This window comes from Typopeltis vanoorti, chromosome 17, assembly GCF_054136105.1.
Source record: "Typopeltis vanoorti isolate ZY-2024b chromosome 17, IOZ_Tvanoo_1.0, whole genome shotgun sequence".
NCBI classification, from domain to species: Eukaryota; Metazoa; Arthropoda; class Arachnida; order Uropygi; family Thelyphonidae; genus Typopeltis; species Typopeltis vanoorti.
This window is the reverse complement of record NC_143565.1, coordinates 33,612,956-33,640,571: the sequence shown is the minus strand read 5'-3', so window position 1 is coordinate 33,640,571 and position 27,616 is coordinate 33,612,956. Positions and strand designations below refer to the sequence as shown.

Here is a 27,616-nt window from a genome sequence, read left to right as displayed (position 1 = left end):
ACATTAAAATTAAATTGACAATGATTATCCTTTGTCAATTTATTTAAATCATCTTACAGAATATCTAATACTATTATCAACTATTGCCCTCCCTGATATACAAATTAAAGAGTACTGGCCCTAGTACAGAACCTTGAGGTACTCCACTAGTCACCCTCATTCTCCTTGATTCCATTCCAACATATACTACTCTCTGGTGTTGGTCTATCTGTCAGCCCTCTCCCTCATCCAGACCCACTGACTCCAACTTTTGTGTTAGTTTTCCACCTTGATATTCTGACAAATGCCTTTTTGAAACCCAGCTGTATCATGGTATAGCTATTTCCTTTATCCAATTCTGCTGTCACTTTATTATAAAATATGAATAAATTACTGAGACAGGACCTACCCTTTACAAAAGTGTGATGCGTATTATCGAGTAATCTATCCCTATCCACCCACTGTTGGATTTTATCTTTTACCAACTTTTCCAACACTTTAACAACTGCTCCTAAGGTATTAATTGGTCTATAGTTTGCTACTTCTGTCTTGGAGTCAGCCACTTAATGTAATGTAATTATCCTATCCTTTTTCCACCACCTTGGAACCTTGCCAGAGCTGAGTTTTAGGTTAAACAACTTGATCAGAAGCAATGTTAATTCTCTTGCATATTCACATAGTACACGGGTTGGCATGCCATCCAGTCCTACTGCTATATTCACAGTGATACTTTTCAATACACTGAATCCCTCCTGTTTATCTACTTCGATTCTGACATGCACTGGGACTGTTGTTGTTGTTCAGTTTATATATTAATGATATTGGGATGGGTATAAAAGGTTATATATGCAGCTGTTTGCAATTGGCACAAAACTGGGGGAGAGCAATACAGAGCCAAGCAGATGTTATGGCCTTACAGGTGGACTTGAACAGATTGTATGAATGGGCCGGTAAGTGGAACTATCGGTTCAGTGCTGCACAGTGTAAGGTTTTGAAATTTAGTAAGGAATGATGGGATGCAAAATATACACTTGGTGGGGAAACTTTACAGGAGGTAGAGGAGATGAGAGACCTGGAAGTGGCAGTGGACAAGGACCTGAAATTCAGTGGTCACATTGCACAAGTTGTGAAATCATCACATCAGATAATGGCAATGAAATGGAGGACCCTGATTGTGCAGAAAGAAAAAGGTTATGATTCCAATGTATAAGGCCTTCATAAGGCCTCATATGGATAATTATGCAAAGATTTGGCTACCATGATTTCATTGGTGATGAGAATATGTTAGAAAGGGCCCAATCAGTGGTTTCGGAATATGGATTATGAAGACAAGTTGAAAAAATGTATATTGCAAAGCTTTGTTAATAGGAGGAGGAGGTGAGAGATGATTGAGACATATGAGTTAATCAGGGAGTTGTTAACAGGTTGACATGGGAGAAATTTTTCATAGAATGGGAGAAAAGAATAAGCAGAGGAGTGAGGAACAGATTCATTGCACAGAGAGTGGTTGGTGAGTGGAATGCATTGCCTGAGTGTGTTGTGAATGTAGACACATTGAATCAATTTAATGCACTGTTGGATGAGCCTGTGTATGACAGTATGTACCTTCCATGATGAGTCTCTGATTTCATGTTAATAATAATAATAATCATTTCTGTGCACACACAAACTCATTTATCCAAGGGGGTGGTGAGACACGAGCTTGATTGTTTCTCTCCTTAATATCTTTTGCACCAACGAAGATGATGCTGCATGTTGGTTTGGGTAATGTGGGACTTGCATGTTGTGGTCCTACCATGGAAACCCATGTTTTGAGCCTTATTTCTGAATGTTTCTGTGCAGATTCAATATTCCAGTTGATACTCATTTGGCCGACGAATGGCAGATTTTACATATTATCCTTCAGTGAGCATGATGGGCTGTCCACTGCAGGTATCACTAGCAGTTGACTCCATGTGCTTCCAAGGTTAGTATGGTACTGTTGATTGTTGACATGTGATGGCCCAATCTGTCAACAATTTGCTGAACAAATATGCCTGCAACATGACATCCTACTGCCTTCTACTTCTATTGCTCACCTTCAACAAGTTCTTAAACACTCAACTAAAAAAATATTATTTTACACATAACAGTCCATAAATGTGTGCCTATTGACAGTATGATGAAAAGTGACCAATACATAAGATGAACTTTTTTCACTTTCAAAAAAAGTGAAAAAGTTCATCAAAAATCACATCCAATTGCTTCAATGTCCAGGTAACTCTCCTGCCATTAACTCAACAGAAAATTAGTGGGCCATAGCGAAAACTAGACTTGGAAGATTAAATTGTAATACAAAGGATAATTTAATACAATCCATTATAAAAGTATGGTTTTGAGATGCAGAAATAAAATAAATGTGTTCTACATTGGAAGAGTCCATGGCTAAGTAAATTAATGAACTTATTAGGAACAGAGGAGCATATATAAATTCTTAGGAAAAGTTGGAGTTTAATTTTTGTACTTATTTTCTTGCAAAATTAAATTTTTCTTCAAAATCTGAGTGCTCGGATTAATTTGTTTACTGCTGTACATCGTCCACTGCTCAACGTGGTAAGGAAAAGTTCATAGAAACATGCTGTCGTGTTTGAAATTTCCAGGGCTTTTGATTGTGTTTAGCATCAAGGTTTGCTAAAAAAAACTGTCTTCCTTTGTTTTATTCCACTCTCTGTAATTGGATAGTCTCTCTCTCTCTCTCTGGTCATTTGCTGTGCATGTTATAGTGGATGGAACCCTTTCTTCAAGTTTTATCACCAATGCAGGAGTGCCTCAGGGCTCTGTTTAATTGCCTACCCATCTTTAAACATAAATAACCTACTCTCAATTACTGCTAATTCTATCCACAGCTTGGTGATGACATCCTCGCTTTTAAATAAACCATGAAGTGCTCAGTCATCCCAAGCTTCAAGATCATCTACAACCAATACTTTAAACACTGATCTTCATAGTCTTCAATGAGGTGAGGAGAAACAGGTCGCCTTCGATGCTACCAAAATGTAGTCTTACCTTTCACAAAAGGGATCTCTCAACTCACCTACCTTTATCCTCGGTAATACACAAATAACCAGACAGGATCAGATCTCACTCTATCTCTCTCTCCTTGGACTGACATTTATCTCCAGCTTTGCCTTGCATAAACATATTACATCAATAACATACTTTGTTTCTAAAAAATGAGGCATTCTCTTCAAACTCAAGATGCTAGTTTTCATATGACAGGTTACATGCACTATACAAATCCCAAATTCACTCATCCTTAAAATGCTGTTCACATGTTTGAAGTTGTGGACATAAAACCTCCCTAAAAATTTTCAATACAGTCCAGAGGAGAGAAATTCAGCTCACAAATGGTCTTCTCTCACAGCCACTGTGAGATCAGGTGTTTCCATGGTCACTGCTCCAGAGAACTAGGAGCTATAATTTCTCTCCTTTCTTCTGGGCCTGTTAAAACAAGAACAGCAGCTGCTCAACATTGCTTTTTTGGTACAACTGCAAACACAGAGGAAGGCTGTTCCTCTTGAACAGCCTTCCTCATGAGATGTTTCCTAACAACTAAAACCTTCAACTCTTCAAGAAAACTGTTAACAGAGTTATTCTTTCTCGATTTTCATCTACACTTTATACAAGGCAATGATGAATCACAGGTCATTCTATCACTCATGTTTGAGATAAAATAAAAAAATTAAAAAAATCCAGAATACAATTTGTTGGCTGATTCATAAATTATTACTAGCCCATTCTTGTTCATTAAATAAATATTTAATAACAGGGTACAGGGTGAAGTGTGGCCGCTGGGTGAGAAGCCCTAGTCAGTTCAGCATATCCCTTTCATGGTACCACAAACAGAGGTCCGAGGCCAAACCAGGAAGAACAAAACCATACCATCACATTACCACCTTGGAATTTCACAGCAGGAGTTATGAACTCTTGTGAGAGACATTCATTGGGCATCTGCCACACTTATCCATCTGCCTGGTAGAGGGTGTAGCATGATTCATTGCTCCATAACACACATTTCCAAGTTTCCACATCCCACTGTACACTACTTTGTACCACTGAAGACAATCCTACATGTTGGTTCAGGTAATGTGATTCTTTCTTATTGCAGTCCTACCATGGAAACCCATACTGTGAGCCTTGGTTCTGAACATTTTTGTGCAGATTCATGTTCCAGTCAATGCCAGAATTCCACCTTCAACATGCTGGCTGAAGGATGGTGCTTTTTACATGTTATTTCATAATACCTTACAGTCACATTTGGTGAGTGCAGTGGAGTCATGCACTCTGGGTGGCACTTGCAGTTGACAAAAGATGTGACATCTTTCGACTATTTGTATATGGAAATATGAACTACATTACTTCAGCCTTGGTATCGCTTCTGGGTCTGGCTGCCACTGATGAGACCTCAACAAAGATCGAAATGTGTCTGGGTAGTGGCCTATCCCATAATGCTATGCATTATGGGATGCATTATACATGTTCATAAGGATATATGCATTGCATTGTGGGATACTAGCACAAGTGATGTGAAGTCATTAGCCTCTATATATAAGTAGTCCAGTCATGAAGTTACTTCAAGCACAAACTTCATCTGCTTATACTTGGATAAAGGATGAAGCGAACAATATAATTTCTTGGAATCTTTAATTTATAACAGAACCAAGTGAAAACACTTTCAACAAAGTTCACTTTCTGCACTTCTATCTCAGTGTGATACCACTGATTTGCACTGGGATAGCTGAAATTTTCAACAATTTGCCGAACAGACAGGCCCGTAATATGGCATCTATCACAATGCCTTTTTCAAACTCTGTCAGTTCCCTTCTCGCAGCTTTGGAAGCCAGTTGTGAACTAGCTGAGAAACTGGGTACATATGAGCTTTATCAAGGATGTCCAGTATCTAAAGGGGTGAGTGTTGTTTAATATTTATGATTAAAGATTATAGTATGCTACATTTGGTTTTCATACTTAAATTTCTTCTACTTCCTGACATCATCATCATCATCAAATTCCTGCCATGTACCTTCAAGGGCAGGGTGTACAGGATATGATAGTACTGCATGAAAAATTTACATCATTACTAACTTACTATCTACAATTTTCCTCCAAATCCATCTGTTACTTGTCAAGACTACAACATTACCAGATCTTATATTTCTATCATCTAAGGCACTTTGTAATGTATCAATCCGCCTATATCTTGGTTTTCCTCTGGGTCGTTTTCCTGCCAACTTGGCAGAGAACACTTGTTTTGCTAATCTTTCCTCGCCCATTCTTTAAGTGACCATACCACCTGAGATTAGCTCTGCTAACGCATTCTTGGATGCTGACAATGTCAAGTTCTTTCCTAATATTCTCGTTTTTAATATGATATTGCCATTGATGCCATCTGTTCACACCTCTAATCTTTCTCAGGACTCTCATATCTACGGTCTCTAGTCTTTGGTCAAGTCTTTTACTCCTGACCCAGCTCTCAGATCCATAAGTTAAAACTGGTTTGAACACTGTCTTGTATACAGATTTAGTGTTCCGACTAATTTCTCTCTTATTCCATATGAATTTATTCAATTGACTTCCTACCATACCAGCTTTGTTGATTCTGTTGTCTATTTCCATATTTAATTTACCATCTTCACTAAAAATCGTGCCTAAGTAGGTAAAATATTTTACTTGTTCCACAGGTTCTCCGTTCACATTTTCACATGCAGTTGACATTTTCAACGATTCTGCCTATTGTCTTTGTCTTTTTATTGCTGACCTTCAATACCATATCTATTACAACAGTTATTCCCTTTAGGTAGGGAATTTTACAGACTTGTGGCAGATTTATTGATAAGTATAACATCGTCTGAATAAAGCAAAGAGCTGACATTAACATCTCCAATTTTGATATCATGTTTAATACCACTTTCCTTCATAATGTGATTCATATAGATAATGTATAACAGAGGGGATAATGTACATCTTTGTCTCACACTAGATTTAACATTAAACCATCTTCCTGTACTTCCTTCAATTCTGACTTACAACTCAAATAAAGACCAAGTATTGGTTGATATAATGCCCCATTGACACCATATAACTGTAACGTATTGAATAGCTTCTCTCTTGGCACCTTGTCATATGCCTTTTCCAGATCGACAAAACTTAAATACAGATCTTTGTTATATTCCCACGATTTCTCCTCTATTTGTCGTAAAGTGAGGATCTGATCCTGACAGCCTCTATTTGATCTGAATCCAGCTTGTTCTTCACCAAGCTTTTTTCCACAATTCTTCTCAACTGTTTCTCAAGTATATTTGCATATATCTTACCAGGAACACTCGATAGGGATATACCTCTGTAATTCTCACATTCAGTTTTATTTCCCTTTTTATATATGCATACTATGAGAGCTCTACTCCAATTATTGGGAATTCGTCTCTCTTTCCAGGCATTCTGAACTATACAGTGCAGCCACTGTAAGACTTTTATATCACCATACTTCAGCATTTCTGGTCAAATATCATCTACCCCTGCTGCCTTTCCACATTTCAAGCCTTTGATGGCTTTTTCTACTTCAAGTATGGATATGTATTCCTAACTGTATGCCTGTTGAGTATTTTTTACCACTGTGCTATCGCTGCTTGTTTCATTTAGCAATCTCTCGAAGTAATTACTCCATACTTCAAGGATTATCTTTTTCTCCAGTTTTCATGTCATCTTTATCATCACTAACTAGTTTTACAGCACTCTTTCCTCCATTTCTAAGCTTCTTCAACACCCTCCATAATATTTTGCCTCCTTCTTGATATTTATTTTCTATGTTCTTGCCAAAGTCCTCCCATGACTTTTGTTTAGCTAGTTTTACACAGTATTTAGCTTTTTTACATTTGTCTCGGTATTCTCTAAGAGCACAAGCTGATTTATTTGCCAGGAACTTTTGATATGCTTTCTTCTTTTCCTTCACTGCCTCTTTAACTTCATGTGTCCACCATGGAATTCTAATTTTTCTATCCTTGCAGACAACTTCACCATATGCCTCTCTAGATGAATCAATCAGGGTCCTTCTTGACACTATAATATTATTATACTATCAGGATGGAGAGAGCACTTATTCTAGTGTTGGAGAAATTTTGCACTTATAAAGCATTAGGAGTTAAGCAGATTAGAAGTATCATATTCCTCCAATTAATACTAGCTACAAACATGTGACTCATTACATGGCACAGTGCACCTGGCCTATGCTGGGGTGTCTTGACATCTTTCCAAGATGGCCTTATGGAATGCATTATACATGTTCATAAGGATATGTGCATTGTATTGTGGGATACTAGCACAAGTGTTGTGAAGTCATTAGCCTCTATATTCAAGTATATGGCCCTTTATGACATCTATTTTTGTATCATTTCAATACCTCAGTTTAAACTAAACCATTAAAAAGAGCACAATTTAAATTACAAGTGAGTGTGCTATTGCTGTGTTAATAATGTTGTTGCTCTGTTAGGAAGTTTTCAGTATTGAGACCACATTGTAATAAAAATAAAAAAGTAATAAAAACCCAACAAAACCCAACATCTGAAAGCTCACAGTGTGTACCTATGGTCTCAAGTTACAAACTAGAAAAATTATGCATTAAACATTGGTGAGTATTTTATCACTTATTTTTAATAAACTCCCTATTTATATTACAATGTGGTCTCAATAACAAAAACTTCCTATAGAACTGCTTAACCACAGAAACCTAAGTGCATAGATGTCGCTTGTCTGTTCGTACAACAAAATTTTAATAAAAATTTGTTGTATGAACAGACAAGCAACAAATCAAAAATCAAATAAGTGCTTACCATTTTGAAAAGACACCCATTAAGTCAGGAAATGATAGTGACAATTGTTTAAAAAAAATGTGCATTTCATAATAACATTCTGATATAGTGACAAGATCCATTATTACAACTGAACCTAGAGCCATTTTTGCACATGTATTATAGATACTATAGATATTAGGTGGGAGATGAATTTCATCATCTGAGGAGAGACCACCATTCCGTTTCTTGGAGGCTTGAAGTAGATTGAAAAAAGTTCCATGTTTGGTCTCCAGGGCAGTGTTTCCGGACTATCAAAAAATAAAAATAAAAATAAATAACTTAATTAATTAAGAAATACAAATATATATATATATATATATATATAATTCATTTAAAAAAAATAGAAAAAAAAATTCTTAGACCATCACAGTACCAAATACACTATAGGGTTACAAATATCCTTTCATGGGTGGGAGCAAAAAATAAATTAATTAAATAATATAAATTAAAAAAAAAAAAGAGAGACAATTTTGTTTGGTCTAATTCTGCTATTAAAATAGTCTTTCTGATAGTATCCCAAAATTCACAGAATGCCATTAAACCAGAAAAGAATTATTATTACCATTTTGCACGGATTTGACAAGAACAAAATTCAATTACTATGAAAAATAAATAAACTATGATGTCAAATAATTTACCAATAAAGAGAGAAAACTGTAGTAGAAAAATCTTCTCTTGAACCAGTTGAAGAATGAAATTTACCTATGCTACATACATTACAAGGTATTCATATGATCAAATATGCACAGAAGCTGCATACCTATTTTCATATAATATAGTCTGAAATAATTCAGATTTAAGTTTGCAATTGTTGATATTTCTGTTGCTTTTGCAAGAATTATCATGATGTTTGTCACAAATTTACATTATTCAAAGAGTTCTAATGGCGTTGAATGGTATGTTATTGTAAAAATTCAACAAGACTTTCACAGTTTACAAAACTTCAACTCATTTCTGACTTATAATTTAATTTTGTCTAACTTGGCATTAAAATGGTCTGACTGAACCAAAACTGAAACAATCTGAAAATTTTAAACAGTGATCCAAAATACTATATTACATTAAATCCATCCATCCATCCATTGCAGAATTATTAATCAGTTTGAATCATTTTGCCAATAAAAAAGCTTAAAACTAAATGTGACAGACATAGATATGTGTATTTTAAATCCCAAATGTTATTAAGCTTTTCGTCAAAATTTTCCACTTTGTGCTACTATAAATGTCCTGAGTGAAATAAAAACTGAAATGGTCAACAAATTTTTGGAAGGATTCCAAATACCAAATATTAGTAAAAAGATTAACTCCAGCCAGAACTCCAGAACTTGCTATAGACAAATCAACAAAACAAATAATCTGTAGGTGCATACACCTTTTGTGAAGTGCACCTAAAATGATTAGGTAATGAGAAAAAAAAATCCATTATGCCAAGGTCCAAAGCAATAAGTTAAAATTTTATCAGGAATATAAGAACTACTACATTCACAGAGAAATTATTATTTCTAAAAACATACATGAATTACCTTTAAAGTAAATGAACAAAATGAGGCAGAATACAGTTTTTTAATAAGTGTTATTATCATCAGTAAAGTAAGAATTCTAAAAACAAACTTACATCTAGGTATATTTAATAAAGGATTCTTCTCAGGAGCAATACCATCAAATGACCCATCACTGCTGCAACCTTCAGCACATGAATTACTTTTATCGCACCTAGAAGCCCCAACTGCATGCAATGCAAAAAGGATTTCTTTATAGGATCCTTTCTTTTCTGTTGCAGCAATATGTCGTGGGGTTTCTCCTTTACTGTTATTAGCATTAATGTTACCTCCAAAGGCTAAAACTGTGTGAACAAGTGATAAATCTCCAGACTGAAAATAAAAGAAAATTAATTGACTACTGTAAACATTCTAAATATAATTTTTGGTACTATTACAATTATGATGGTTTGGTTGCCATAGGATCAGAAAAGAAATTTAAAAAAAAAAGAGTTAAATCCTAGCCATCACTATGTCAATCATACATCTTCTTAAATTGTTTTGTATTAATGCAAATTAAAATTAATTGTATTAAATTAATTTAATTTCATTCCTGTCATACACATATACAGTAGTATCTTATTATCATCTACTTCTCTACACCGAGGAAGACATTTCACTCGATGTCTTCACACAGTGTATCTTTCTTACTTAATATCTTTTTGCTACCATGACAATGCCAGTAGTAAAACAGTATTAATATTAATACTGTTTTACTACTGCCATGTTGCTGATTTATTTTATTCAGAAGCTACATACACAGTTTCTAAACAACTGCCTTATATGTAATGTTATACCTAAGTTTGCTAGTGTCCATGGCAACATGTTCATATAAGGATAAGTAAGTCATTTTTCATCTTTACAAAGGATTTAAAATGACCTCACTTGGACTACTGTGTGTAGATCTGGTCTCCTCATTTCCAAGGAGATGGGAACACAGTGGAGAGGATGCAAAGCACAGTTTTAAAGATATCAGGATTTTGGGATGTAGATTATAAGGAAGGGGTGCTTAAGGGTCAAAGCTGTATAACTGAGAGGAGACCTCCACATAGCCTTTAAAGGATAACAAATTTAGTTTAATCTTTTATCCAAGTGGGAGAAAACAAAGTTTGCACCTGAAAATATCTTCAGGACTGGGATAAGATAGTAGAACACCGGGCAACTCATAGCAAAGGTGGACCAAGCTAACATCACTCCTATCTCAGTATCTCCCATAATGCAAAACACATCTCCTTGCAGATATGTATAATGTTATGCATTAAGGGAAGGGCCACTAACCAGACTAGTTTTGACCTTTATTGGGGTCTCTTCACTTCTGGGCCTGGCTCCCATTGAAGAGACCTCAATAAAGGTCGAAACTAGTCTGGGTAGTGGCTCTTCCCTTAATGCATAACATTATACATATCCGCAAGGAGATGTGTTTTGCATTATGAAAGACACTGAGATAGGAGTGATGTTAGCTTGGTCCACCTTTGCTATGAGTTGCCCGGTGTTGTACTAACCTACCCCACTCCTGAAGATATTTTCAGGTGAAAACTTTGTTTGCTTACACTTGGATAAAGGATTAAACTAAATTTATTATAGTCTAACCAAGTGAAAAATAACCTTTCAACAGCCTTTAAAGGAATGCGGAGAACCGACCAGGGCGTCTGAACTAATGTCCAATCCTCACTTTCTCGTGGTGCACCCTGTTGGGTATCTACCTGGATATTGAATAAACAAGGATGGGCTGGCAATTTGGGGTTTATCCAACCAAATTGTATTCTTATTGGCTTCAACCAAAATACAAAATGACTGTACACCATGACAAAATTTCATGCCAGCTGGAGCGTCACCCGGTTAAACAAGGCCCCCATTGTTTTCACCAGGGAAGTAGGGTGAACATCGAAAAGTAAACTACTGAAACAAATCTGAAAACACACCCCAACTCAACATCACCAGAGATAAAGATCCATACTATCAACATAAGAAACCTGAATGACAAAGAAATGGAGCTAGCTGAGGAATTAGATAAGTACCAGATCGACATAATAGGGGTGACTGAAACAAAAAAGACAAAAACTGGTGAGATCTTTCTGAGCAATAAATACAAAATATTATATTCAAGAAATGACAACCAAGGAAAAGAAGGAGAAGCCAGAGTATTCAAAACTAAATACAAGGCTAATCTTCTTGAATGGCAGGCAGTCTCAAGTAGAGTGATATAGGTAAATACCAGAATGGGGAACTGGACAATGAGACTTATTTGTGCCTATGGTCCCACAGAACGTTGTTCTACTAAGGCAGAAGTGGAGGAATTTTTGAGGATTTAGAGAAAGCAGCTCACAATATGAAAAAGGAAAAACTGGTCCTAGTTGGGGATCTAAATAGTAGAGTAGGAAATGACTGTCAGACATACAAAAATATATTGGGAAAATTTGAAGAAAAGAGCAAAGCTAATGATAATGACAAATACCTGTTGGATTTTTGCTCAGGACATGGACTGGTTATTATTAACACCATGTTCCAACATAAAAATGTGCACAAATTCACATGGAGAGAAGAGGCAAGAAATAAGAAAAGTCTCATTGACTATGTTATTGTTGATAATGATGTTTTCTTCCTGGTGCAGGACACCAGAGTGTACAGAAGATTTGAAATTTATAAGTCATCACTATTTAGTCTTGAGCAAGATGAAATTGAATTACATATTGAAAAGAATAACATGCAAGAAAGTTTTAAATGGAATAAAAGTTGAACAGCTCTCAGATGTGAACTGTAAACTAAAATACACAAAGATTATTGAAGAAAAATGAAAGAGTTTGAAAACAGGAACCAAACCTTGGAGATACAATGACAAGCCTTGAAGAAAATCTTGATTGATTCAGCCAGAGAGCATTTGGTGAGGTTGTCTGCAAGGATAGAAAAATCACAACTCCATGGTGGACACAGGAAGTTAAAGAGGCAGTGAAGGAAAAGAAGAAAGCATATCAAAAGTTCCTGGGAAATAAGTGAGCTTGTGCTCTTAGAGAATACAGAGACAAACGTAAGAAAGCTAAATACTGTGTAAAACTAGCTAAACAAAAGTCATGGGAGAACTTTGGCAAGAACATAGAAAATAAATATCAAGAAGGAGACAAAATATTATGGAGGGTGTTGAAGAAGCTTAGAAATGGAGGGAAGAGTGCTGTAAAACGAGTTAGAGATGATAAAGGTGACATGAAAACTGAAGAAAAAGATATCCTTGAAGTATGGAGTAATTACTTCGAGAAACTGCTAAATGAAACAAGCAGCGATAGCACAGTGGTAAAAACACTTAACAAGCATACAGTCAGGAATACATATCCATACTTGAAGTAGGAAAAGCCATCAAAGGCTTGAAATGTGGAAATAACAGCAGGAGTAGATGATATTTGACCAGAAATGCTGAAGTATGGTGATATAAAAGTCTTACAGTGCTGCACTGCATAGTTCAGAAGGCCTGGACAGAGTGACGAATTCCCAGCGATTGGAGTAGAGCTCTTATAGTACGCATATATAAAAAGGTAATAAAACTTAATGTGAGAATTACACAGGTATTTCCCTACTGAGTGTTCCTGGCAAGATCTATGCAAGTATACTTGAGAAACGGTTGAGAAGAATTGTGGAAGAAAAGCTTGGTGAAGAACAAGCTGGATTCAGGCCAAATAGAGGCTGTCAGGATCAGATCTTCACTTTACGACAAATAGAGGAGAAATCATGGGAATATAACAAAGATCTGTATTTAAGTTTAGTCGATTTGGAAAAGTCATATGATAAGGTGCCAAGAGAGAAGCTATTCAATACGCTACAGTTATATGGTGTCAATGGGGCATTATATCAAGCAATACTTGGTATTTATTTGAGTTGTAAGTCAGCAGTCAGAATTGAAGTACAGGAAGATGGTTTAATGTTAAATCTAGTGCGAGACAAAGATGTACATTATCCCCTCTGTTATTCATTATCTATATGGATCACATTATGAAGGAAAGTATTAAACATGATATCAAAATTGGAGATGTTAATGTCAGCTCTTTGCTTTATGCAGACGATGTTATTCTTATCAATAAATCTGCTACAAGTCTGTAAAATTCCCTGACTAAATTGAATAACTGTTGTAATAGATATGGTATGAAGGTCAGCAATAAAAAGACAAAGACAATGAAAATAGGCAGAATCATTGAAAATGTCAACTGCATTGTGAACGGAGAACCTGTGGAACAAGTAAAATATTTCACCTACTTAGGCACGATTTTTAGTGAAGATGGTAAATTAAATATGGAAGTAGACAACAGAATCAACAAAGCTGGTATGGTAGGAAGTCAATTGAATAAATTCATATGGAATAAGAGAGAAATTAGTCGGAACACTAAATCTGTATAGAAGACAGTGTTCAAACCAGTTTTAACTTATGAGTCTGAGAGCTGGGTCAGAAGTAAATGACTTGACCAAAGACTAGAGACTGCAGATATGAGAATCCTGAGAAAGATTAGAGGTGTGAATAGATGGCATCAATGGCAATATCATATTAAAAACGAGGATATTAGGAAAGAACTTGACATTGTCAGCATCCAGGAATGCATTAGCAGAGCTAATCTCAGGTGGTATGGTAATATAAACAGAATGGGCAAGGAAAGATTAGCAAAACAGTGTTCTCTGCCAGGTTGGTAGGAAAATGACCCAGAGGAAGACCAAGATATAGGTGGATTGATATGGTACAAAGTGCCTTAGACGACAGAAATATAAGATCTGATAATATTGGAGTCTTGACAAGTAACAGACTGATCTGGAGGAAAATTGTAGATAGTAAGTTAGTAATGATGTAAATTTTTCATGCAGTACTATCATATCCTGTACACCCCTTGAGGGTACATGGCAGGAATTTGATGATGATGATTATAAGGAAAGATTGAGAATGTGCAAAATGCAGACACTAACAAACATGCGAAAGAGGGATGAAATGATAGAGACCAACAAACTTCTGAAAGGCCATACAAGGTACCAGTGGATGTACTTTTTCATTTCATGGGAGGGGGGGGATGATAAGAGGAAAAAACCTATGGAAGTTGAAAATAAATGCAGTAAATAAAGGGATGAGGGCTAGATTTTTCTCTCACATAACAATAAATGCATGATTGGAATGCTTGAAGAGAATGAGTGAAGGTAGGGTGAATGAATTCAAGAAAAGGTATGACATCAGTTGCGTGTGATATGTGGCCTCCCTTGATAAATTCCTGATTCCCTGCAGGTCTTTGATAATAATAATAACAACAGAACTTATGTAACAGATGTACAACATAAAGGATGGGATGCATTAACTCGTCAACATAAAATTACAGGTTTCCCATTAACCTCCCCCTCCCCTGTGTACTTCTCTTTAACAATCTAACCAATATAATCATGTTTGTTTCAGTAATAAACATATCAAATTAGACCCACACACAAGACAAAATAATACTTCTAAGTAAAGGATTAAATTTTACAATTCCTCCAAGAAATATTCCTCAAAAAGAACTTATCATTGAAGCTCAAACAAAACTAGAAACTATACCTGATAAACAAGTATTTTTAAGAAGATTAATAATATTATTAACTGTATTATTATTATTATTATTATTATTAAATAAAAATTAATCTCCCTTCTCACTAACTAAGAGCTACTGAATCCTTAAAAAAATAACTGAGACATAATGATAACAGTTAAACGTGATGTAACAGTGAATATTAACAAATCTGATTGCGAGAAAAAAAAAGCAGATATTATAAAATACTAAAATACACATCAAAAAAGCAGTCACTAATCCAATCTCCAAAAAAACAAACAGATAACACATTACATAAATAAAAAAAAACACGAAAAAAAATAAGATAACAGAAAAATTGGGTTTTAATTGGTCCGAAATTTGAAACAACTATTAACCTACTAGTTTCACCACGTTAACTGATGACTTCTTCTGGGATAGATAAATATACATACAACAGTTTAAAACAAAATGAGCTTAGGTTACGAATCAATATACATAACTGAAAGATAAAAAATTATCAAATTCATAGGAACCATTACACAAACATGTGGATGCTAGCACTTGGTCAGTCATTGTTAAACAGGTGCATCCTATAATTGGCTACGAAGTTAAACTCTGATGTGTTGAGAGACCTTATGAGTGATTTCCAGATATCACAAATGATCATCCCTTGGTTTTTTTGTTCCGGGTGCCTTGTGAGCAGATAACTACTGTGGCTTCTTTTATGTTGCGGGAGCTGTAGTCATCTTCTATGTATGGCATAGTACTTTTATCCCATTCAATGTTGTGGTTAGTGTTGGAAAAATGGAAAGCTAAAACAGAACTGGTTTAGCTTTCTATTTTTGTTCTCTCTGCTGTTGTTTATGTCTCCAATGTGCTCCCTTTGTCTTATTTCTAGCCTTCTAGAAGTTTGTCCGATGTAATTCAGGCTGCAAGAACTTGTAAACTCCAGGGTGTTTATTGAAAGGACTCCTGTCTTTTGGTGAGCGTAACATATTGTGTACTGCAATTACATAAATAAAACATTCATCAAGAAAAAAATACATGTGTAATGAAAAAATTACACCCTGCTAAATTACCCACTAATTTCAGCCAAATTAAAATTGTTAAATCTGGTTACCATAAGTCCTATTATCTCATAAAAACACACTATCAGAACATGCTTATTCGAATATGTATCTAACCTGCTAAAACCCATGCAAGCCAATTCTAGGTTTGTAATAAAAAAAATACCATTATTACCAGACCTCCATGGAATCAATGACTCAACATGGGAAGTCCTCCATTGCATGCACAGCTCATCATACTGTGACTTGAATGCATTCATTGTACCCATACTCAACACACTTCCAGACAATGCATTCCAACCACCTACAACTCTCCATTCAAAAAATCTTCCAAGGATGGCCCCTTGTTCTCTTCTTGTCTCCACCCATTCTATGAAAAATCCGATTTGCATTAATCTGCTAATAATCACTTACTAACTTATGTCTCGATGTCCCCCCCCCTTGTCTTTCTATTCACCAGACTTTGCAATTTGCATTCATACTCCACATTCCGGACCAGAAACCACCTTAGTCAACTGTCTCTGATTCAACATCTCCTCATCCTTTTGAAAACCAAGTGACCAATTTTATGCACAGAAATCCATATGCATCTAATCAAAACCTTATACAACAGGATCATAACATCCCTACTCCTATATGTCAGGGTTCTATACATCATTGCCATAACGCCCTGTGCTATCTTCGCAATTTTAGCAAAATGTTCCTGAAATTTCAGGTCTTTATCCATAAACACCCACAGATCCCTTATCTCCTCTAAGATATCCCCATCAATCTTATACTCTGCATCCCATCTATGCTTCACAAACTTTAAAACCTTATACTTTGTGCTACATTGAACTAGTAGCCCCATTTTCATCCATCCATTCAGAAAGTCTATTCAAGCCCACTTGCAAGGCTAAAACATTCATTCTACCCCTCATAGTGTTCTGCCTAACTCTGCATCATCTGCAAACAACTGTATATCACAATTCAGGCTGTTTCCAATCACTGGCCCCAAAACAGATTCTTGGGCCATTTAGACATATTTGTGATAAATCGAACAATATCATCTGATGATATTTTAACCTCAATTGATGAAACCTCCCCCCATAAGCTAATACTGACATGCTGAAAATACTCAGCATCATCCACTCTTCACTCTTACTCATAAGTTCTCTCAATAAATTAATTCCCAATTCCAAACATTCTTTCTTTGATAAATTTAGTTATTTTAGTTTTTGCAAACTTCTTTAAATTTGTAAATGACATCTATATCTAAATCTTTGGGTTTCCGATGAGCAAGAATATCTTTGGTCAACTTGCTGAATTATTCTTGGCTAATTTAGGGTTTAATATATCCCCCCCCCCACCAAAAAAAATATTTTTAGACATTACATTTTATGACTAATATATTGGCAATGTCTTGTACATGAGGAAAAAGACAGTCATCATTAACTTGATCTAATAACTTCAGCAGCACGTTACATTTCACAACAGAATGTGAACAAGAGAATTATTAATTTCCGTAATCTAATGCTAACCTGATCAAGAAAACATATTAACACTGAAATATAGCATAAATAAACTAACATAGTAAAGTACTTCTATTAGAAATCTTGATATCCCTCCATAATCCCTAAAGATCAAAATCAAAAAATGAAGAATTTTTTTTAACCAATCACATCCACAGCAGTTAACTGATAATGCTAATACTTCAGCAAAATTTCATGCAGTTTCACTCCCCCCCACACACACAAAAAGAAACAAAGAAATCCTATCCTTCAAAATATTAAAGTTTCCCTATCTGCACATCTCTTAAAGCTTTAAAATATATTTTTAAACAGGCAAACTACAAAGTCACTATTCAAGTCACTAACCAGAAGTTTAGTGAATGTTTTCAGAATCTCAATTAAACAAACAGAAAATGGGATTACAGGCAAATTCATTGAAAAACAGTTAATCGAAAGACAATTCATCAAACAGCAATTCGCTGAATAAACAATTCATCGAACGACAATTTAACGAATGGCAATTCGTCAAAAAGGCAATTCATCGAACGACAATTCGTTGAAAAAACAATTCACTGAAATTTTTTGATGAATTCTTTCATAATTCATTGAAAAGTCATTTTTCTTGTAAAGTATTGTTTAAAAATCTTCAGTAACAATACAGAACGTTACTCATGATATAGACAACATATGGAAGTGGTCACTGAAACGTAATAATTATTAATTTGCAGATAGCAATTTATCTGTAGAGAAGACATTTCGTTCTACCGAATTTTGTCACAATAACTCTAGTCAGACTGAAATTAAAAATTTCATTAAATTTCATCCAGCCAGAGCGGAATTGCTAATATCATTTCGGACCTTCTTTAAGGAAATGTTATGATAAAAGTGATCCATTTGGAACTGAACCGTGCAGACAGCTTCTTGTACTGAAAGCTTCTGCTAAGTCAACAAGTTATTGTAATACATAATTTTGACACTTTTCTTTGTAGTCCTGAATATAGCTGAACTGAAAACTAGAACGGTTCGACAATTTTTTGTAAAAGTTTCAAATAGCAAATTCGAGTAAAATTTGTCCATTAATAAATGTACGAGGCGCATAATTTTTTATCAGTCCTCTTCAACTGAAGGTAAGTTAGTAGGCCTAATACGGAGATGACTAGGCTTTTACTCCTAGAAATAGGCAAATCAGTCCCATGAACACACATATATACAGACAGGAAACACTTATTGGACAAGAAAGACAATAAGAATCCATATTGTTCTATAATTATTCCTTAGTAAAGTAGCATTGCTATACTAACAATCATTATATTGAGGAGGATGAGGTAAATAATATTAATCATTAATATTATTACTACTACTACTAATAATAATAATAATAAATTGATTCTCTGATGTAAATATTTTTCACAATATAATAACAAAATATACAGGTCGGAGTAAAAATATTGGAAAACTTGAAAAAGAAATCATTCCTGAAGAATTTTCAATCATGTTTCACTTATTTACTCCTGTTTCTGTTATTCTTCAATGACAGGAGTGGCACATGCACTTATCTCCGAATAACCTCGAAAGCAAGTAATTGCAGTTAATAAGGGGAGGATTAGGCTAAGAATACTGATGAGTACGTGCATGGGCATATTTCTGGGTTTTTAGGAGGTGATCGGTGCAGTTTGTTAAAAAAAAAAAAGGTTAAAATATTCTCTAGGAAAATAATAAAATAGGAATAATGAATAAAGAGTCGTAAAAAAATAAATCTATAAACCTTTTTGAAGCACACTCATCTGTTATTATATTTAGATGAGCAGCGATTGGAAGTCTTATTTGGCTTCTGAAGGATGCCAGTGGTCAGCAGACCACAGTTTGAAAACACAGTGCTAAAGGAAATTGGAATTGGGTTGAGTTGTTTTGAATTAAGGCCGAAGCAACTGGCCTTAAATCACTACGTGTGTTTTCCTATTCAGTTCACTTGTTTTTCGGCAAGAAAAAACCCAAGTTTCAGGGAAGGAAAAAACCGTCCATCCTCTTATGATGGAAGGCAGGCTCCTCTATGCTATACCCAGTACCGTCAATAGGGTGTAGCATAGAGGCAGTCTGCCTCACGGCGCGGCTTAAAAAGGGCACTCGTTCAACCATATTGCGGTAGGCGCTGTCGCTACGCTAACAATTCCTGTTAGCGTAGCAAGTGCGGAAAGAAGTTCTTCCAAGCTTAAACTAATTAAAAATTATTTGCGAACAGCAATGAACCAAGAAAGATTGGTTGGTCTAGCAACTATATCAATAGAGGCGGACATAGCTTATAATTTAAATTTAGAAGAGCTTGTAAACAGTTTCATTGTGTGATATCCCCACAGAGCAAACATTTAATTAATATTATTATGTAATCATTCTGCATTAATGTTTCTCTAGTAATAAAAACAAAATAGTAATTGGAGATTTTCTTATATTTTTGTCTTATAATCCATCAGGGGCGATATTTAATTGTTTGCCTCAGGGCATGATCTAATCTGGCGATGGACCAGACCTCTCAAGAGTATAAGTAATTGAGGAGGGGCCATTGCTCTACAACTCACCGTCTTCACCAAATACACAGAATGCCATGTACTTATTTTTGTCTGTATGCAGGATGAAAAATTCGAGTTTCCATAAGGAAAAACTCTGCAGTCACGGTATGAGATGGACTAACTCAGCTTTAGTTGAAAAAGCTCATATAAAGTTCCTCTATCACGACGAGAATCGAACTCAGATCATTTCCTATAGAAAAGCGCAATTCCGTCATGTGTATTTTACGTATATTCAAGAATGTGTATATGCATAATACATACCTAGAAGAGTCGTCTGTTTTTATTAATGCGAAGTTATATCATAAAACCCGTTTACTCACTGATAATTTTGTTTATAGTTCTGCCTCTTTAGCAGTGAAAAATTAATAGCGTTTGTTTTTAGAGAAATGGAACTTCTAATAAAAACATTCGAAATTCATTAGTGTGTTTGTTTTAGGAATTTGCTAAAAGTTAGGACTCTATGACAACTAATTTAACTCATAACAGTGTTCTCGGACCTTCCTTGTCAGCAACAGCACTGTGTGGAAATTAAGACATTCACATAATAAATGTTGTGTATGTAGTACATGTAAATGTGGAAAGAAAAGTGAAACGTACATTGCTAATAAGTAAATATTTTTTTATTTATTATATTAAATATTATATTAGTTAAGTAAAAATAATAAGTAAATAAGTAAATTTTCTTGACATGGCAGGTGGCTAAAGGTGTGGAATTTACAATTAAGACAGGGTAGATGTGGAATTATCGGGCTGGTAAGTATGACAAGCTTAGGAGATTGGTTGGTTCAGTGCCATGGCATGTACAACTACAAGGGCTAGAAGTTGATAGTGCATGGGAGGCAGTTAAGAAATGTTTGCATGAAGCAATGGCTGACAGTATACCTAGAATCCGAATAATAAACAAAGTAGGGGTTAAATGGATAAATAACACCATTAAGCTTGAGCTGCAAAAAACGAAACAACTATGGAGGGAATTTAAGGAAAAAGGTGACCTACAGGCACATGAACGGTATAAAGCGCAGGCCAGAAGGGTAACGAGTGTGGTAAGAAAAGCAAAAAAGGATTATGAAAGAACATTGGCCATGCAGGCTAAAGAGAATCCTAAACGGTTTTTTCGATATGTTGCAAGTAAAAGAAAAAATGTATATGGCAGAATGATTTTAAAGAATGCCGATGGTAGGGAGGTAACCGAATCAGTTGACATAGCTGAATTACTGAGTGGGCACTCTGCAAGAGTATATCATCCAGGTGGTGACATTGAAGAAATGAATGAACCAATAGATTATATGGGAATTGTGGTGAATGAGGTGGAGGTGAGTAGTCTATTGCAAAACCTCAATGTCAATACATCTGTGGGATTGGATGGTATACCAGCTCGTGTCGTACATGACGCGGCTAAAGAATTGTCAGTACTCTTGACCGTTTTCTTTAATTTGAGTTTAATTTTAACTTGACAATGATTCCTGACCGATTAGCATATCAGGAATCATTGTCAAGGTCTTGGACAGGATTGGATAGATGAAAATGGGATACTGTATGGAGGACAGCATGGTTTTGTGAAGGGTAGATCATGCCTCAGTAACTTGCTCACGTTTTATAACACAGCGATGGCTGAACTGGATAAGGGTAATACGTTTACAGTGATACTACTGGACCTTGCCAAGGCCTTTGACAGGATACCACATGTTACTCTAATCAGTAAACTGGAGCAGACGGGGATGGATATAAGGTTGGTGAGATGGATAGGAGAGTGGTTGATGGAGAGATACCAGAGAGTGGTTTATTCAGGAGTGGAGTCCAAAAGACGGCTTGTGACTAGTGGTGTGCCGCAGGGTTCTGTTCTTGGACCACTACTTTTCAATTTGTTTGTTAATGCTATAGGAAAGGATCTGAGAGGAAGTGTTCACTTGTTTGCTGATGATGCAAAGTTGGGTAGAGCAATTGTGAGTGCACAGGATGTCAAAATTTTGCAGGATGATTTGGATAGTTTGGAGGACTGGGCTAGGGAAAATGGATGTCAATTTAATGTGGCAAAGTGTAAGGTTATGCATTTTGGTGTGAAAAGATTAGCAGCAGTATATCACATTGGTGGAACCGTAAGCCAGGAGATTGATGAGGCCAGGGATTTGGGAGTGTTGGTGGATAGGGAGTTGAAGTTTAGGCGGCACATTGCAAAAGTGGCTAAATCAGCTCATCAAATCACTTGGTTGATGAAAAATACTTTAACAAGCAGAGACAAACAAGTTATTGTTCCTCTATATCGAGCCTTGATAAGACCCCATCTAGGCTACTGTGCCCAGATATGGGTGCCAGGGTTTCTTCTTGAAGGGGAGGAGGTGGAGAGGACCCAGAGACGAGTGACCAAGATGATAGCAGGTCTGTGGAATGAACCTTATGAGAACAGGTTGAAGATTTGTGGGTTGCAAAAATTGGTTGATAGGCGGAAAAGGGGTGATATGATTGAGACATTCAAATTACTGAAGGGTTTCTATAAGATTAATCCAGAAGATATTTTTGAGAATAGGACTGGTGGCGGGAGGACTTGGGGCCATACATGGAAGCTGGGCAAGAATGTGGTTAGCAGGGGTGTTAGAGCTAGGTTTTTTACTTGGAGAGTGGTAAATGTGTGGAATAAGCTGCCAGAGTCTGTTGTGGGTGCCATGACTGTGAATGTGTTCAAGGCGAGGTATGATAGAAACTGTGTGAATATCGAATAGTTGTTTCTTGACATGATGTTAGGGCCTCCCTCGATGAGTCTGTCGACTCCTTGGAGTTGCCCGAAATAATAATAATAATAATAATAAAATAATGCCTGTATAATATAATGGAAGAAAAATCATGAGTTTACTGATAAAAGATTTCAAAAACTATATTTTACCCACTTCTGAATAACGTCGATTAGGTGATAATATAGTGCAGTCAACAGTAACAAAATTTCATAAAAAGCGGTTGTCGTTTTATGAAACTCGTTTAGATTTACTTCTCAATGTACTGTATTTGTTTAAATGTAAGCACAAGCACTGTGAATTTTGGCAAATGCGATTGTTAAGTGCAAAGTACAAGCGTTCAGAAATGTATCGGTGGTAATTGATGCAATTTTCCTACAAGTTGTGCCAATATTAATTACAGTTTACTTATATTAAATTCAAACATTTATAAGAAAACATTGCCCATTCCATCAAACAGTTAAATTTTAAAAGCTGAATATTGGAATTGTTTTTACTCATTCCATGTTTTGAAATGTGTGCTTCTATCATTTTCAGTCACGCAACTAATTATATATTATGTAAGACATTCGTTTGGCGCACTGGATTTACTCTGCCACCACTACTGCCTATGGTTCTCCCCGTACAAACAATGTAGACATCTTGTACTTGCAATTCATATCTGAACTACAACCGTTCTTGAAGGTAATAAACAATGTGCACTGCCATTTGCTTTTACAGAAGAACTCAAAGTGGGGGATATAATGTTTATTTTCAATATTTCCGGTAGCCATAGTGTTATTCTCTTTGCTTCTAAGTTCTTAGCAGTACACTTCTGCTAGGCAAACTGAACGTACGTATTCGAATCACTTATCTGTTCACAGTTTTTGCTTTCTTGAAATTCAGTTTTTTTTTTTTTTTTTTAATTCCTTATTAGGTTACTTTTAAGTCAAATTAATTCTTGCTTTTCGTATCATGGATTTTGGACCAATTCATCTTTTCTGGGCCCACCAATGCCATCGCTTTCTTTGTCTTCCCATTCTTCTTCTTTTTTTTTTTTTTTCATTTATTTTATATCCATATAGTATTTTTGGCAATCTACTATTGTCCATTCGATTTATATGTTCTAAAAATTTCTGTTTATATTTACTTATATAGAACTTAATTGATTTTATATTCAGAGATTGAAAAATTTCTTCATTTATTTTATGGTCTCACTTGGTATATCTAGTATACCAGGTATCTGAGATGCTAATATTTTCTTATCTATCACTATTTTAGTTCTTATTATTGGGTTTTCGCCTTAGAAAGCCATTATTTTTGTCTTTACTTGGATATTCTATACTATACTTATACTGTTCTGAAATTTCATTTAATGATCATACTAAAAACTCTGTAGATCATCTTCTGATGTAGCTAATACAATTTGATTCTTTAAAGTCATTAGCCTCTATATACAAGTAGCTCAGACGTGAAAATATTTCACATGCAAAACTTTGTGTTGCTTACTTGGGAAAAGGATTAAAACCAAGTATAAAATTTCTTGGTATCTTTAATGTATAATAAACCCATTGTAAAAAAACTTTCTACATCTCTCTCTCATCCAGAGATTTTTTATTAATAAGATCAAGTACCTTTTGTCTACTTGTATATGAGATATATATGACTTCTGCATTACTTCAACCTTGGTATCTATATGAGATTTTAAGAAAACTAAATAACAAAAAGGCTCCGGGTCCAGATAGAATAACAAACAAGGCACTCAAGTTACTTCCTCGCAACGGGGTTATGTATCTAGTAGCCATCATTAATGCCATCCTCCGGCTAAATTATTTCCCACAGCAATGGAAAATTGCCGACGTTTTCCTAATTCCCAAACCTGGAAAAAATACACAGTTTCCTGAAAATTACAGACCAATCAGCCTTCTTTCATGCATAGGTAAGATAGCCGAACGTGCTATTCTCACATGGATTCAAGAGGCAACAGATATCAACCATATAATTCAAGATGAACAATTCGGCTTTAGGAAATATCACTCCACAACACTACAAATTTACAGAGTTATCGAACATATAACCCAAGGGTATGAATGGCACCAACACTCTGGCGCAGTTTTCTTAGATATCACTCAGGCATTTGATAGAGTGTGGCATCATGGACTAATTTTTAAACTACACGAAGTTGGTATTCCATTGCCACTAGTTCTACTTATCAAATCATATCTAAAGAATAGAAAATTTAAAATAAAACTCAACGGTATCAGATCCACAGAGAGGAGAATCACGGCCGGAGTCCCTCAAGGCTCTCTGCTATCTCCCCTACTCTTCTCCATATACATGGCAGATCTCCCCAAACTGTCTCCAGCTATCACCGCTCTGTATGCCGACGACACAATCATTATAGCCAGATCCCTCCATCCACACCTGGCCACAATAAAGCTGCAGAGAGCAGTCAATGAATTGGAGGATTGGTACACCAAGTGGCGTATCGCAATTAATCCAAACAAAAGCTCTGTAGTACTTTTCACCAGACGTAAAGCAGAGCCGAATACAAGCATACAAATGTTTGGTAAAATCATCCCTTGGCGCAATTCTATCAAATATCTGGGAATTCATCTTGATAGACGTCTAAACTTCAAGTCACATATGGATAGTGTTGCCACTAAGGCAAGTCAGACTATAGGACAGCTATATCCACTTTTGAATAAGAACAGCTTCCAAAGCATAAACAACAAAATCCTCCTTTTCAAATCGGTAATCAGACCGCAACTAACTCACACCTCTCCAACATGGGGTCACATGACCAAAAGCAACATCAACAGACTTCAGATAATGCAGAATAAATGCTTAAGAATGGCATTTAATGCCCCATGGTTCATCAGAAACATCCAGTTACATCAAGAAGCCAATCTTCCAAATATATTAAACCTACATGACAAGCATTGCAGAGAAATTCTTCACAATCACTGATAATCACCCAAATCAGCTAGTTCGACGGGCAGCGGACTATAAGCCCTCAGATCGTTTCAAACATAAAAAACCGAAATCCTCCATCGCAAGAGAAAGCTGATACAGCCTCAATGCTCACAATGAGCAGGTAAATTACCCACAATAATCTCATCACCCACAATCTAAAATCCAGATGAAGGGATAAAGAGTCAAGGACTCAGTCCATCAACCAATTAAGTTCGAAGTTGAAACCTTGGTATCTCTCCTGGGTCTGGCTCCCACTGATGTGCTTTTGTGCAGAAGTGGTCCCTTTCCTTGGGGTATGAGAGGTTCTGCTAGTGGTAGGTTTTTGCCTGTCTGAGATTATGGCTCTGTCTGGTGGTGGGGTCAGCCAGCCACTGGGTAGAGCCAATGCTGAGTAGTTCTTCTTGGTGATGGGGTGAGCCTGTCACTGAGTGGAACAACCCTGAGTTGGACAATCCTTTGGTCACTCGTCAGGAGTGGTCTGGGGGATCGCCTAATTTTTAGAGCAGTCTTTACTTAAATACATCTCAATAAAGGTCGAAACTGGATGGTAGCCTGATTCCAGGGGAGCAGAGTTTTTGCTCTCTTAAGGTTTTTGCCTTGGGGAGCTTTGAGCATCCACGGATTTGGATCCATTGGGGTGGCCTGTATTAGGGCTTCCTTGGCTGATGCTTTTCATTGGAATATGAGCTGTTCTGCTTGGTGGTAGGGTGAGCCTGTCACTGAGCAGAGGCACCGCCAAGTTAAATCATCCTTTAGGTCGCTAAACAGGGAAACCGGTCCAAGCAGTGACTCTTTCCGTTATGCACGCCTGAAAGGGGGGGGAGGGTGCTTTGCATTAGGATACATACTAAGGCAAGTGACATGAAGTCATTAGCCTCTCTATACCTGTAGCTCAGACATGAATATATTTCACAAGCAAAAGTTTGTTTTGCTTACTTGAGAAAAAGATTAAAAACCAAGTATAGGGAGAAATTGTTGCTCGCTTCCATAGTGATCCTTAAGCTATACATGTTCCCTGGGTGGTGCTAAATGAGCAACAGCAATAAACAGCCAGTCCATCCTAAGGATCTCCTGTCCAAATTCATGTCTACTGAATATATAAACCAAATATAAACTTTCTTGGTGTCTTTAAAGTATAATAAACCCGTGGTAAAAAAAAAAAAAACTTTCTATATATAGTATGCCCACACTTTCTAGAGCTTCACTTGGCTTGTGCCAAGAATAGTCGATTCATGCTAAAAGGCAGAAAGAAATAAGGCGATGTATGAATTGGTCGCCAACACGTGAAATCACGTGCTTTTATAGATAAAATTTTCCAACTGTTATACAAGCAAAATAGTTACCACTTTAAAAACTACAATGATCATAAAAGAAAAGTTAATTTTCTGACATGTAATAATAAACAACTCATCCCACAATATGGATTGATTACCGTATTATCGAAATAGAAAATATTCTCCTTCTGTTGACGTGCAGAAGTGTCGAAGGGTCTCGTATCTGTGGGCATACTATACATATATATGGGAATAAATTTTTAACTTGGGTATATTGTATATTAGGATAACCAAGCAATTTTATATGCTTGGTTATTTTAGCTCCTAATCCCAAGTATGCAAACAATTAAGTTTGCGCCTGAAACAAAGTTCAAGTCTAAAGATGGTACAACACCTGTGCAACTCATTGTAAAGGTGGGTAAAGCTCTGATCACTATTCTTAGTATTTTCCCATAATGTAAAGCACATCTCACTAGAAGATGTATACTGCAATGCATTATGGGTGGGGTCACTACCCAGACCGGTTTCAACCTTTTTTGAGGTCTCCTCAGTGAGTAGCTAGACCCTAAATACCAAGGTTTTAGTAATACAGAGCGTTATCAACTTTACCTATAT

General features: G+C 36.0%; 1 protein-coding gene across 2 annotated transcripts in view; it reads right to left on the bottom strand.

The window, feature by feature from the left end:
• iPLA2-VIA (calcium-independent phospholipase A2 VIA) overlaps positions 1 to 27,616 on the bottom strand; it is a 369,611-nt gene that overhangs the window by 118,297 nt on the left and 223,698 nt on the right. For both annotated transcript variants that reach the window (XM_090407696.1, XM_090407695.1), the window contains exon 8: positions 9,481 to 9,736. In XM_090407696.1, the coding sequence (XP_090263822.1) occupies positions 9,481 to 9,736 (256 nt within the window). The remainder of the gene's footprint in view (positions 1 to 9,480; positions 9,737 to 27,616) is intronic.